Source organism: Seriola aureovittata, chromosome 10, assembly GCF_021018895.1.
Source record: "Seriola aureovittata isolate HTS-2021-v1 ecotype China chromosome 10, ASM2101889v1, whole genome shotgun sequence".
Classification (NCBI taxonomy): Eukaryota; Metazoa; Chordata; class Actinopteri; order Carangiformes; family Carangidae; genus Seriola; species Seriola aureovittata.
The window spans coordinates 3,351,779-3,366,699 of record NC_079373.1 but is presented as its reverse complement, the minus strand read 5'-3'; the positions used below and the strand labels follow the sequence as shown (position 1 = coordinate 3,366,699).

At 38.0% G+C, this 14,921-nt stretch overlaps 1 protein-coding gene across 7 annotated transcripts in view; it reads right to left on the bottom strand.

Moving 5' to 3' along the window:
• ckap5 (cytoskeleton associated protein 5) overlaps positions 1-14,711 on the bottom strand; it is a 42,068-nt gene extending 27,357 nt beyond the window's left edge. For all 7 annotated transcript variants that reach the window (XM_056387069.1, XM_056387072.1, XM_056387071.1 and 4 more), the window contains exons 1-10: positions 14,598-14,711; positions 9,779-9,875; positions 7,195-7,388; positions 4,745-4,951; positions 2,706-2,877; positions 2,479-2,611; positions 2,257-2,357; positions 1,681-1,794; positions 1,439-1,543; positions 366-455 (exon numbers count right to left, since the gene is read on the bottom strand). In XM_056387069.1, coding sequence (XP_056243044.1) covers positions 366-455; positions 1,439-1,543; positions 1,681-1,794; positions 2,257-2,357; positions 2,479-2,611; positions 2,706-2,877; positions 4,745-4,951; positions 7,195-7,388; positions 9,779-9,835 — 1,173 coding nt within the window. In that variant the 5' untranslated portion in view covers positions 9,836-9,875; positions 14,598-14,711. The remainder of the gene's footprint in view (positions 1-365; positions 456-1,438; positions 1,544-1,680; positions 1,795-2,256; positions 2,358-2,478; positions 2,612-2,705; positions 2,878-4,744; positions 4,952-7,194; positions 7,389-9,778; positions 9,876-14,597) is intronic.
• Between the last annotated feature and the right edge of the window lie 210 nt (positions 14,712-14,921).

Here is a 14,921-nt window from a genome sequence, read left to right as displayed (position 1 = left end):
TGACCTTTGACCACCAAATTCTAAATCAGTTCATTCAGTTCAGTTCACTTGAGTCCAAGTGACCATTTGTGCCAAATCTAAAGAAATTCCTTCAAAATGTTCCTGCAATATCATGTTCACAATAATGGGATGACGGACGGACAACCTGAAAACACAATACCTTTGGCCACGGCTGTTGTCGGCGCAGACTACAGATTTTCACATATTCAAGCCTACCTAATACAGAGGTGCTCATCCAACAGAAGCCACACCAAAGTGGTGGAACGAGACTGAAGAACATTATCACAGATTTCGTGTTCTCGCTTTCATCACAATTGGTAGTTGTTCACTACTAAATATAATCCTTGTATTTAGACTGTACTTACAGTGAGGAAGATGGCATCAATCGCCTCTTGCAGGGCCTGGACAACCTGAGGCTTCTTCTCCTTGAACTTCTCCAGAATAGTTGGAACCACCTAAACACACACACGGCTCCAATTTAGCGGTAAACAATGATTTTGATACATGGAACAGACCAGAATTTAAAATCCTTTATCGGAGTCATCACAAAACAGAATTTAAAAATTCTGCAAAAGCCCTTAATGGCCAGGCCACATTATATCTTAAAGAGCTCATAGTACTCCATTACTCCACTAGAATAATTTACTCCCAGGATGCAGGTTTACTTGTGTGGAAGGCAAAGCTTTCAGCTGTCAGGCTCCTCTACTACAGAACTATCTTCCAGTTTGGGTCCAGGCAGACTCTCTACATTTAAAACATTCCTCTTTGATAAAGCTCATAGTTAGGCCTGGCTCAGTCTTGCCAGAACCATCCCTCAGTTATGCTGCTATAGGCCTAGACTGCTGTGGACTTCTTATGATGCATCAAGCTCTTCTCCCTCTCCACCTGTACACATTCTTAGCTTAGGACTGTGAGGAGGACAGGACTGGTTCTGAACCAGAGCCTGAAATATACCAATACAGCTGCCTTTCACAAAGAACAGCTTGTCCTATTGCCATGGTTCAGATGATAAAACGGACAAAAAAAACCCAAAAAACAAACACTTAAATTCATTACTTGTGCGCATTGAAAAAAAAAAAAACTAAATAAATAAATAAAAATAATAATAATAATAATAATAATAATAATAATAATTTATTTAAAAAAAAAAAAAAAAAAAAATGAAGAAGCGCACCAAGGCAACCAATGTAAAAAGTCTGAAGCTCTGCCTTTACATTAGAAGTAAATGAAACATACAAAATGGATTTCAAATCAAATTAATAAAACAAAGCTTTTGAGTAGTTTTTTCCAATTATACCCAATAACTTCACTGGAAGAAAAACAACCCCGAATCTTTTAGATACTAAAACAAACTCTTCTGTTGAGACTCCAAGACAGTTTATTATAAAAAGAAATAACATAATCACTGTGATAAAATAAATAGATTCCTTTAACTTACAAGTCCAGAATATGTTCCAAATTTCTTCCTGAGGCCACTGGCCAGTCCAGCCAGACATTTAGCTGCCAATGACACGAGCATCACATTGGCATCTTTCCCAACAACCTGGAACAAAAAACCAGTAAGTGAACAAGAGGTAAGAGATCCCCCTCAACACAAGTCTATCTAGACCAGTCTTTATTTATGATAAGAGTCCTTTCACCTACTTCCAGATAATACCACAGAAGTACTTCAGTCTTTACCTTCTTTAGTGCTCTGACAAGGTCTCCATAGTCTCCATTCTCTAGTTTGGGGTTCTTGGTCAGAGCTTCGATAGCCTCCAGAGCTTCTTTCCTTTCCTGCCACTTTTTAGCTTCCTGAAAAAACAGACACAGCAAAGTTACATATCAAAATAATTTCTCACACACACACATACACACACACACATTACCTATACCCATTTATCCTTGAGGTTTGTAAAGGGGCTGGAGCTGATCCCAGCTGGTATACCAGGGACAGATAACCAGAGACAATCATGCTCACATTCACACCTACAGGCAAATTTAGAGTCACCAGTTAACCTAACCCACAGTGCTAACCACTGCACCACCGTGCTGCCATCACACAGTAAAGCTTAATTACAAATTCATGTCTTGTACATGTATAAAATTCCACTTATGGTGTTTTAGAAGTTGAACGTAAATCAGTCAAGTCGAATTAAGTCAATCAGAATTTTGTTTGTGTATACCTATCCAAGATGAAACCTGAGCAGTTAACACAGGCAGACATTATGTTTTTGTTTAAGTTCTTGTGTAGTCTACATAGTTTGATAAACTTACTATTTTCTCATAGAAGTCTTTGGGCATTTTGGACAGAATCTCCACAGCCTCCAGCAGTTCATAAGGATCCACAGCTGCTGCTGTTTCTGGCACATCCTCTCCTGAAACAGGAACAGAAGAAGAGATGGCACCAAACCATGACTGTACAACTCCCCACCATCAAATCAAGGTTTTGCATAGACATATACATCTGTTAGCAGTTTGCTACGCATTTAAACCTACCATCAGACTCTGCTCCACCTTGGGCTTGCTGCTGTTCAAACTTTGCCCTCAGGTCCTGCTGGGAACGCAGGAACCTGGTTTGCTTGGCAGGAGATGAAGGCAGCTTCACCCACTCCTCCTCCAGGTCCTTCAGCTGCAGGGACAGAACAAACAGCATTGCTTAGTTTATCCTGACTCTGAAAGTTGAACATTAAGGTGGGTGAAAATGCGTGATGAGCATGTCCCACCTGTACAGAGTTAATGTTCTGCAGTGGTGGTCTCAGAGCATCTCTGATCCATCTGTAGATCTCTACAGCCAGCAGCTTAGCTTCGTCTCTCACCGCCTTCTCTCTGGACTCAAACTGCTTGGGTAAAACTTTCACTACTGGCTTCAATGTCACAATCTTAGATCCAAACTCACTACATGAAGACAAGGGATGGCAAGTTGTTAGTGTCACTGACAGGCGATAGAAGACTGGCACATCAAGTAATGGCTGACCAGCAGTCATCATATTCATATTGAACAGCTCTTTTGTGGGAGGCAGTCAAAGGGCCTATCAGTACTTTTCTATGACATCACTGCACTATTCTATCCATAAACAATGTGAAACCTATGCTACTACATGATAAACTGATATTAGACATATAACACATATATAACACGGTTTTCAACTAAAGAAATGGAAGAAAATCCTATGAAAGAAATATAGGCTGAGAAAATGAAAGTACACCACTTTTTTCACCAGGAGGACACAACTGTGCCACTGACACATTTTATCAGTATTATACTTTTATATGCAATATTATCCATTACATGCATGTATGTATGTATGTATTAATATCCATGTTAGATTATATTAGTGTGCTCGATCGCTCAAACCCATCTTTAATGTTTTGCAGTTAAAAAAAGAAAAAGAAAAGAAAAAAAGTTAGAAATTAAGTTTGAATGTGTTGTTTGGATTTAAATGAAATGTACTTGTAGATATTTGGAATATATGGAAGTTAATCATTGCCATAATAATAATAATATCTATTATATCAACATCTCAACACCAAATTTTGAAATGTAAATCACTACTAAAAACTTGGTGTTGAACCTTAAATATTGAATTTATTTATTTCACTAAAATAACTTTTGTGAAATGCTCAAAAGTCAATTTCAAGTTGTGTAATTTCACAAACTTTATTTCTAGTATATATGCAACTCTCAAATTCAGAGGAAATTCACACACCTATTGATCAAAAGCTAAATTTGAGGTGCTTGCAAAGTCAAGAAGAGCTTTATGACTATCATTTTATCCCATTAATGTGTGAGAGAAGCCAATAGGAAGATAGCTTGCTCAGCACATGCAGCTTTTAGCCAACTTGACTGGAGAAGGACTCCAGTGCTCTGCGGTTCCAGACGTCTTTGGAATGAGGCGAGTGCTTCTCAGTGCCCAGTGAGCAGCTTTCATAGAAATGAAAGCGAGACCATGTGTGGTTTAATTGCTCCTCCTCTGTGTCTCAGATGTTCAGAACTGAATTCCATATCTTGAATTTCAGCATTTGAATTTATGTGGAATAGACTTTTTGACTTTTCTGTATTTGAATTGAGCTTATTTAATGCGAATATTAATGTTGTGTAAATTTTAGAATTAATCAAATAAATATAACTTGAAATGGACTATTGAAAAATTTCACGTGAAATTCAAACTACATAAATTCTGAAGAGATAGATCTAACAAAGCCAAATATTCCAGAATACATTGATATTATTTTAACTTCAATGCTCATTATCCAGCAGTGATTAAATAAAAAATTTGGTGTTCAGTTGCTGGTGTGTTAAGTCATTATGGCAACATTGTGGTTACATTCAACCTCAGTTGGGATTGGTCAAAAGTTGCAAGTATCTTGGACCAGTTGATAGAGTAGACACTTTACCATATTTGTTCATTACAGACTGACATAAGGAATACTGAGGGGTTAATTAAGTATTATAAAATGTCATCTGCATATTTTTTTTTTTTAATAAATAGTCCATCAAATTTTAACTTTAGTATTATATTTTTTTACAAACCATATTGATGGAAGAAAAATTTAATTACCGGTAATACTCAAACGTGTCCTCATAAACGGCAGTCAAAAGCCACTGATCTAGCATCTAGCTCCAATTTAGTTTGTTTTTGCCTCATTGTTGTCTGGCTAGTTGGCTACCTCTCCCTGAGTTGACAAGAAAAAAGCAAAAGCAATGCGTCATCATTACTGGTTTCTTAGTGTAGTCATTCTAACCCAGGAGAGCGTCACTCACCTCAGAGCCTTCCTGAGTGTCTCAATGCAGGCCACCACTATCTTGGGGTTCTTGTTGTCAAGTCCTTTTAGAAGCTCATCCTGAACCACCTCAGCCTTCTCTATCTCCATGTACATTAGACAGATGTCTGTGCCCAGCTCCTTGGCCCGAGCCTTTGGCTGGTTAAACACTTTGGTCACCACACCCGACACCACCTCACCTGTCGTCCTGAAACAAAGGGTATAGACACAAACACATGTCAGAGCACACTGGATATACTTTTGGACACTGTCTTATAAAGGTTGACTTGCATGGACTTTTAAAGGTCAGCATACACAGATACATCTGGATTTAATCTGATTTTTATTGATTGTTATGTTTACTTCATATCACTGACAACCATACCAGGCAAGCACTGGTGTCATTCATTTACATTCGGAGTGAAAATCATTTTGTAAAGAGTAGAAACTTGGATACAGTTAATTCATTGCAGTGAACATCTTTGTCAGATTTACGTTGTTTCAGAGTAATGTAGTTCAGATTTGTCAAATTCATCTACACATGTAACTGCTGAACTTTGGCAACACAAAAGCAAAACAACATTGAATATGATGGATTTTCTCAAACTAATTGAGTTCTGAGTCTTTGCAAGTGGAGTTACTTAAAATAAAAAACAAATACAAAATAAAGTCACACTGCTAGTGTAAGTGCAAGTGATTGTCCACTGCACTGCACAGCAAGGTCAAGTAATTTATATATACCACTAATTAAACTCTGCCAATTTTGTGACAAGCACATTTCCTATACCTTTTTCACAATAAAAGCATCCCCTCAGTTGGCCAGTGGAAAGCTGTTGGTGTGAATCAGCAGCAAAGCCTAATCTGTATAAGCAGTAACACAGCTCTGATACAGCTGAAAATGACCACAAAAAGTAAAATAAGGCTGATATCTGAAAGTACAAAAAGCAACACAGGAGTGAAGCTAAACTACAATAACGGAGATTCAGGTAGAAGCTACAAACATGCTGAGAGCTGAACACAGACAGACTACAAAGAGCCATTTTTCTCCAGTCAGTTAAGCCACCGAGGACAGAGGAAGAGACCAGCAGGGGGTGACTGCATCAGCCCTCCTGCCTAGCAGGACCACAGCAGCACTTTTTGCTGGGGTTCAGTGCTTCCATTATCCTCGGTTATGAGGCTGTAGAGGAAACATACGTCAGTGCGACTTTGCGCAGCATGGCTAAAGCAGATAAACACGGGCAAATGGAAAAACTAATAAAACTCCTAATGATAACAACCACACCAAAAATGACTTTGACAATAGTATTGAGGAAAAACAACAAAAAAAAAAGATTATTATTTTCTGCCTCTATTGTTTCTGGACAAGACAGTGGCCAAACTCCTGCAGTACATCTGGAATCAAACTGGACTGAGTACCTTATTGGTTGGTGGCTCAGCAGGATTGTAACAACTACAGGATTACTGCTGAGACTGGCTCATTGTTCTCATAGACCTTCCTCACAGTGGACATTTTCACTGGACAATGGTAAGAAATAATAGCTACATTTAATGTAGGTTTACAAGTTCCATTACCCTGGCATCATAAATGTCTATAGTTGTGATGAAAAAGATCTTTTGTTTAGCAAGTGAATGGTGGGTTGTGTCATCAGTGCAGCTGTGAGCACCTGGGCTCTTCCCTCAGAGACAGTCCAAGCCCTGTGTGTTTTCTTTATCCTTCTACTCTCAACATTGTAAAAACCACATTCCTCTAACATCCAGTCACCTAACCACTGACTTCACTGGTCACCACCCAGTTCTTCTTTTTGATCATTTATTCAGTGAACAGAGAACATCCACCCCCCCCCCCCCAAAAAAAAAATGCACCTGGTGTACTGAGAGCCTGCTTCACTGGCAACACACCAACCAGATCTGATGCATACAGTATTATCAAGATCAGCTGCCAAGCCTCTCACCATAAATAACAACCAGCCAGTCATCACATTATTGTGCTGGTAAACACAGAGGACAGCTCTACAATGAGTTTCAAAAGACAGTGGAAACATTTTTGATTAACATTTTCTCCTTTAAAGTCATTTCAATAATAAGGCCTTTTTCAACCACCTTTAACCCTGCATGAAAGAAGTGCAAAAGGGGTGCTAACACTGAGTGCTTTGTCAAAACTGCAAAGTCATCTGGCAATGCTGATGTAATGCTGCTTGACCAATCAAATGCACGCAAGGACACAATCTTTGGTAGATGACCCTTTAACATAAACAGCATTCTGTTTACCTCTCCAGACATCCATCTGCGAGCATTACAAATTGTTGTGCAGGGCTCTGGTGTTTGAACTTACTCTAACCAAACTGTATTTGATTGACCAATTCAGCCCCCTTCCTTGGGCTGTTCTCCGTCTGAATCTCTGCTAATTCCAGGCTTTGTAACAAGTCTGCAGATTAAATTTTTGTTACTTACTTGCCAGCTACATGGGCGTTCTCAATGAAGGCCAGGGCAGCCTCCAGGCCTTTAAGCTGAGCCACAGCATTAGAATCTGTGACAAATTTCTTTATCAGTCCGAGGTACTTCCCCCACTCTGGACTCTTCTCATCTTCTATCCTCTGAAACAACTTCAGAGCCTCCTCATATCCATTCAGACGGGCTTTCCACACCTGAAGAAGAGCACAAGTCACAGAGAAATGTATGAGGAACAGAAAGAAACACAATCATCAACTGGAATTTATAAAAACCCATTTGGTTAGAGAGAAACAGTTTATCCGGGGTCATATGCAGGAAAAAGCAGAACCGTTCACATCCACTGTTATCAGCAGAACTACAATGGCTTACATTTTCCCATCTATTTTAAACACTTCAAAGCCAGTATTAATCACAGTTAAGGTTTAAGTAGTGGTGTGTGATCACGTACAGACTAATCAAACTGGTCAGGCTCTACTCAGTACATCTCAGTTTAGCTTGTTAGTCTTGCTCTGGTTCCACTTCAACAATGATTCATATTTGGTTGTGAAGTCTAAAATTAACTATCTGGCTCACATGCTCAAGAAGGGTAGAATCAATACCTGCAGGGAGTGTTTTTTAATTTGCCAAAATAATTATTTCTATACTTATATAGAAACTTATAATGGTATTTCATTCACTGAAACAAGCTGCTTTGATTGAACATCAGAATTTTCAAGCTTGGTGATTGGAGGTTTTTTGCTGAAATGCAACATGGGAGTCCTGGTTAACTTTTCCGTCAACTCTTTATGTACACAGGTTCGTGCCTTCAACTTTTTAATAAATGATCCAGATATTTTCTAACAGAGTTGTCAATAGTCAGTTGTCGGTTGACAAGGTACTAGCTAAAATTACTGCCATCTAATGAAGTTAGGATTTATTTCAAGCATTAGTTTTAGCTACATGTACCCAATAAAGTAACAGCTTCGTATATTGTGTTGTAATGATTAAACCAGGACAGTTTAATGTCAATCCCAAGTGACAGATGTGCTCCAATATTGTCTATGGAAAAATGAGCTTGTGCTTCCAGGGGCATCTAAACAGCTCCTCTCACTTTGCAGCTCGATATTCCTTATAAGATTTATATACATTCCTCAAATAATATTCAAATGGTAAGTCTATTATTTGACGTTTTTGTGACCATCAACAAATAAAAGTGAAAAGATAAACACCAACAAAATGTTGGTGCTCATTTTTATTACAGAAGCCTGTTTATGCTGAGGTGTTTTTATTAATTCATCTATCCTCTGATGTAAACTGGGTAGACTAAATATTAGAAACACGTCTTACAGTGTATTGTCTAAAACAATTTAAACAAAAAAGAACATTAAGTGCTGCAATTATTTTCATCATCAATTAGTCTTCCAGTTATTTTTGAAATGACTCAATTGTTTTGTATACAATATGCTGCAACAATTCCTATTATAATTTCCCAGAAGCCAAGGTTACATATCTAAATTGCCTTTTTCATCTGAACATCTGTCCAAAACTCCCAAGATGTCATGTATGACAAAGAAAAGCTTCTAACTTAACATCTGAGAAGCTACAACCCAGCGCTTGGCATTTTTGTAGGAAGAAAATAACTAAAACATTATCAAAGCAGCTGCCATTTAATTTTCTGTTGATTAAGTAAATCGATCAATCAACTAAACATCTCAGCTCTAATTACAACATTCATGAAGGCAGGATTTGTTTCAGGTTGCTGTATTAGTTTTAGCCAGATGGACCTAATAAACTGGAAACAGCACATTTCTGGCAGCAGCACAGTCTATGAATCAAAATTGAAATGAAGGAACATTACTCCCAGTGCAACAGTGCGTCTTGAATAGTTTTTGGACAACACTCGAACGGGAGGATTAAGAGATATCAGGGTTTTATACACAGACAATACTTAATAGTAGAAACTATTCATTCTTGTTCTGTATTTTCGTAGCATTATTAAACAACGAGGAAAATGTAGAATATAACCAGCCTCAAAAATCCAGGCAGAAGTTAACATGCTACTGTGCTGCATAAAAGCAGCCTAACAAGAGCCAGTCTGGAGCCTACTTGAAACCCATTGTTTTGGAGACAAAGTTTGGGAAAGGTACAACCAAACACTATAACTAATAACTGGCATTGTATTGTTTCCCATTTAACTGCTTACAGTATAGTATATTAAGATTGATGTAATGCTTGATTGGTCTACAGGACGCTAGTAAGATTTGGATTGGATTTGTGTATTAGTTTAATCCCAAACTAAAAGCCTTTTGGGGATAAGATCCAATTAAACAAGGTAAGCAAGTCTGTAACAAAGTTAATCAGTGGCAGCTGTGCCTGTGTTAGTTGAACTGTGAATCTGAGTATAGTTCAAGTATGAGCTACAGTAAATACGAACCGATGGGTAGGAACCATTAGCTGGTCCAAAATTTATACAAAAGGCCACAAAAGGAAACACTATGCATCATCAGCAGGGCATACACGTTTTCTTTGGAGGACTCAGTAACATTTCCTATCATTATCTGACTTAAAAGAAATCTTAAGAAAACTGAGTTAATGAATCAGTTACCTTGTGTTCACATTTCTGGTCGATGGGAAGCTTCATCCACTCGCTATCGTCCCCCATGATGGCCACTCGAGGGGTGGGCTTCCCCAAAGGTACTCAACTGGAAAACAACAACAACAGCATTAATGACACAAAATGACATTCAGTGCATTTCATCTTAACTGTGACTAGTTTACTGTTAAAGGGATAAATAAGTGTGAGTGGAACACTTTCAAAAAAAAAAAAATAAATAAATAAATAAATTTAATTAAATTTGTTTTTTCAGCTGCAGCCCTCTTCACTCACACATCTGCTGGGGACAGTCAAGGACTGCACATAACCAAATTACACACCAATATCTAATGTTTTGTTGAGATAAAACAAAAAACACATACAAATCACCAAAAGGTACAACTTTATACACAGCAGATATACACTCACAGGCTACATTATTAGGCACACCTGTTCAACTGCTCGTTAATGCAAATATCTAATAGGCTAATCACATGGACGCAACTCAAAGCATTTAGACATGTAGACATGGTCAAGACGATCTGCTGAAGTTCAAACTGAGATGGGATGTGGTGGAACGGGAGATTCGCATCATGGATCTGCAGCCGACAAATCTGCAGCAACTGCATGATGCTATCATGTAAATATGGACCAAAACCTCTGAGGAATGTTTCCAGCACCTTAGTGAATCTATGCCACAAAGAATCAAGGCAGTTCTGAAGGCAAAAGGGGATCCAACTCGGTATATATATATATATATATATAAAAAAAATATTATTCATCTATCTACAGTATGTAATCTAGATCAATGGTTTTTAAACTTTTACCAAAAGAAAAAAGTAGAACATGAGTGATTTGTTTTGTTGATGTAAACAGACAGCAACAAGAATAAATATGTAAACCCTTAGAAATGACTTCGTTTTCTGCATTGATTGGTCATAAAATGTGATCTGATCTTCATCTATGTCACAAATGTAGACAATTATACATTTTCCATATTGTATTAGTTATCCCTAAGCTAATATAACAAACATTTATAATCTTTTGTGTCTTTATTTAACACACCTATTAACATTCAGAGTGCTGATGGGAACAGTAAGTGAACCCTTGGATTTAATAACTGGTCAAACCTCCTTTGGCAGCAATAACCTCAAACCAGCTCTTCCAGTAGCTGCTGATCAGACCTGCTCAATGTTCAGGAGTTTCAGCAGATGGAGAGTCACCCTGAAATTATACTGTAAGACACCTGGATAAACTTAAGAATTCATTTTCCCCTCAATGATGTCCAGTCTCAGAGGAAGCACATCCCCAAATCATGATGCTCCCTCCACCCTGCTTCAACTTTGGGTTGATGCTCTCATGTTGGCATGCAGAGCCCTTTTTACACATACATAGTGCTGCATGGTCTTCCAAAACAATTCAACTTTAGTTTCATCAATCCAGAAAACATTTCTCAGTAGTGTTGTGGAGAGTCAAGCTGCTCTTTGACAAACTTTAGGCACACGGATGTTTTGGGGTTTTCTTGAGAGAGAAGCGGCTGTGGTGTCCTGCTATGGACACCATGCTCCATGCACCATGATTTGTGTTTGGTCAACTCATAAACAGAGAAGTTAACAATCTCCAATGTTTCCTTTAAGCATGTAGCTGTTTTTTTGTTATGTTACTGATCATTCCATATTGTGCCTTTGGAGTCATCTTTGGACACCTACTTCTAATGAGAATAGCCACAGTATGAAATTACCTCCATTTATAAACAGCTTGTATAACTGTGAACTGATGATTATCTAATCATAATTATGACATCGAGGCCTGATTCCCATCAGCAGATGTTTCTTGTGAATAGCAAGCTTGAAATTGTTTCAGTGTTTGTTTGTTTTTTGTTTTTTTAATGAGTCAAAGTAGCTCTAACCCACTACTCCAATTTTGTTTCACTGACTGGACTCCTGATTCCTATTATCTTTTGTTAATGCCATTAGCTGAAGAGTTCAGATCATTTTTCCAGCCTACACTGTGAATGTTTGAATGACATTTTTTATATGAACAAGAACAATACAATGGTTTGTGTGTTATTACAAAAATAGATTGTTTGTTTATAATTGTAACTTGGATGAAGATCTGACCATATTTTAGGATAAATTTAAACATAAAATCAAGGTAATGCCAAAGGATTCACTTTTTTTTTCTTCTTGCCAGTGTACATAAAGGGATTTCTACTATCCAACCAATAATGGATTTTTGAGGCCAGCACCATTACTTGAGAATAAGGAAATATAAAAAATATAATAAATTGGAAGTGACAAAAAAGATAAATAAATATTCAAATATTGGGGGGGGGGGGGGGGGGGGGGGGGGTTGGGGTGAAGCGCTGGCCTTAAGTCATCCTGAAGTCTATGGGTTTTTTAGTTAGATGGCTAAAATATGGTCTACTTTAATTAACACAAGCTAAAGACATTTTCACGTTTTTAAAAAATCCCATTGGCTTTTTGTTGAGGGAACCAGGGTGATGCTAACATCTGGGTTGGCCTACAGAAATATGTCATCACTGTGGCACTCTATTGCATTAGTAAGAAGTAATATAGCAATGTGATTAACTAAATATTATGTTTGTTTATAAATTGACAAACAGAGCCACTAGTGTTAGACAGTGCAATTTACTGCCGAGCCAAAGCCAGCAACATGAAGGAGATCAAAGTTCAGTATTGGCGGTTAGTGAACCGCCCTAGAGATGCATTCCCTTCACCAAGTGGACTGGAGTTGCTACACTATTATTCACGGGCTCCCTCAGTGTCACTGTGTTCCACTCGGGAGCGTCTGCTGAGTGAAGTGGGATACCTAGTGGTAGAATTTGGTATACTGGTCCCATCCAGTTTTTGGTTCAATATCAAACCAGTTTGAAATTTCTTTTACACTACAGATAACCTGGTACAGAGCCAATAATATCAGCCTCACTGGATATCAGTTTGGTTCCAAATCATATTTGAATAATTTTACAAGCTTTTGACTGTAGTGCGAAAAACTGACTAAATACATTAAGACTACAGCTGATAGCTCAGCCAATAAGTAAAAACTTAATAAAAGCTTCAGCCTCAGGACATTGATAGGTCTGAACAAAACAGTAATCTGTATTACCCTGATCCAACTAAGCAAAATCTTCCCATTAACATGTCATATGCTTTAACAAAGATACTTTGTCCGTTTTTGGCCATAAAAGAGACTCCAACTCGTGTATAGTCATTCCCGCAGTTGCAGTATGTATCATTCACTTACTTACATGTACTTACTTCCAATTGAAAGCACAAGCATGTGACTGTCTAATGCAAATTCAGGGAGTGGCTATAGGTTCATATTTCATATTGATCCAACCCAGCCTAGTAAACAGGCTGAAGAAGACATTAGACATTTCTTCTAAATACTATGGGGCATATTGATCCACAATAGAATCCTTAAAATGTGTGACACCAAAACTTGTAGCAGAGCTCTGCATAGAAGGATCACCAAATTCCATTAAAAGAAAATTGCTAATTCAACACGACTTTGGTTGTTCATAGCACAGGTGCACACACACACTTGGGAACATGGAAGGTTCTGCATGCACTTAAACCATCAAGCAGAGTCATTTGAAAACAATACAGTTTAAGAAAAGCTCTTTATGGTCAGCCACCATGGCTCACTTGCAACAACCTTAAAAGTTCTCATATAAACAAACCTCAGGAGTACCTCTTTAACCAATGTTAAATGTGAAGTTGGAATGTGTGTAGGAACAAAATCCTGAAACTATAAAAGCTGCTGAATCAAATATTTCAATAATTTTGACAAAAAACGTGGATGTTGACAGAGTGATGATGTTTTGCTCAAGCAGGTTACTGTTGTTTACGTCCACAATTTAAACTAATAGTGGGTAACACAAGCTAGGAAAACTCATCATGTGGATATAATGGCCAAACAAGCAGCAGTAATTAATGTTCACTCCACTCTGACACAGTCTAGTTCATAAATATTTAACTGTAATGAAACCTTTTAGAACGATAAAGATTAACGTAAATTTCACTATCATTACAATCACAGAAGACAACATATCACACATAAGACAGATGCATCACCCCGCTGTAACCACAATTATACATTGTGTTTCACAAATATGCCAGTAACGTAAAAGCAATATTAAATATATTTTGACCTGCATACAAGAATAAACACACGAGGGCCTTAAGTATCTCTGAATTTAGACTAAATACTTCAAAATTGGAGTCCACGTACAGCTACCCTCCGTGCACTCAGACTGCAACCTCAAATGCAGCCAGTCATAATCAATTGGGCTAGCAACCGTTTACAAGCTGTGCAATCAGCTAACCATTTTCCTGAGTGTCATTTATAGTATTTTTACTTTGCTCAGACAGGGAGTGGTCAGCATCCTAACTAGCTGTCGATAGATACTAGTCAGATGAACGCCATTAACTAGCTAACTTAGCAACAACAATTACAGTTGCTACGTGCACGTTACCCCGCTCCCTTTGGTTAGCTCCACTTCAGCAAAAAATACAAGCAGCTTACGTTGTCAACAAACGTCTGTGTTGTTGGCATGTGTGGTATAAACTTATTATATCCAGAAAATGTCCACAGCGAGACCATATTGTTTGCTAGCGGCCGGTAGCCGCCGTTAGCTGCTTAGAAACAAGGCTATAAGCTAATCTTCCATCCGCGCCAACACAGCCAGGCCTAACAACGCAGTTAACAACGACAGCTGCAGAAACACAAAAACCTAGCATACTGCTTCTGAGTCAAATACGAGTTTTAACTAAAATAAGGAAATTATTTTATATCGCTAGGTTACCTGCTAGTGTCTCTAGGAGACAATACGGCGCTGGCAGTCCAGTTAGATGGGGATGATAATGGAATCACTACGGAGCAGCCCAGCCGAGCTTTATACAAGCGTCCCCAGTGCCACCTACAAGACAAGACACGACTTCCGTTTCAAAATAAAGCTGACAGCAATCGGATTTCTCGTTCAAATAAAGTATCAAATTAATTAACATATATTTTGCACGGGTTGACATATTCAGTAAATTAACATTGCAGAATACAGTTGTAATTATTTATAAATCTTACCTGTGCGACTGTGATCTTTTGAACTCTTATTTGTAGTATGAATGAACAC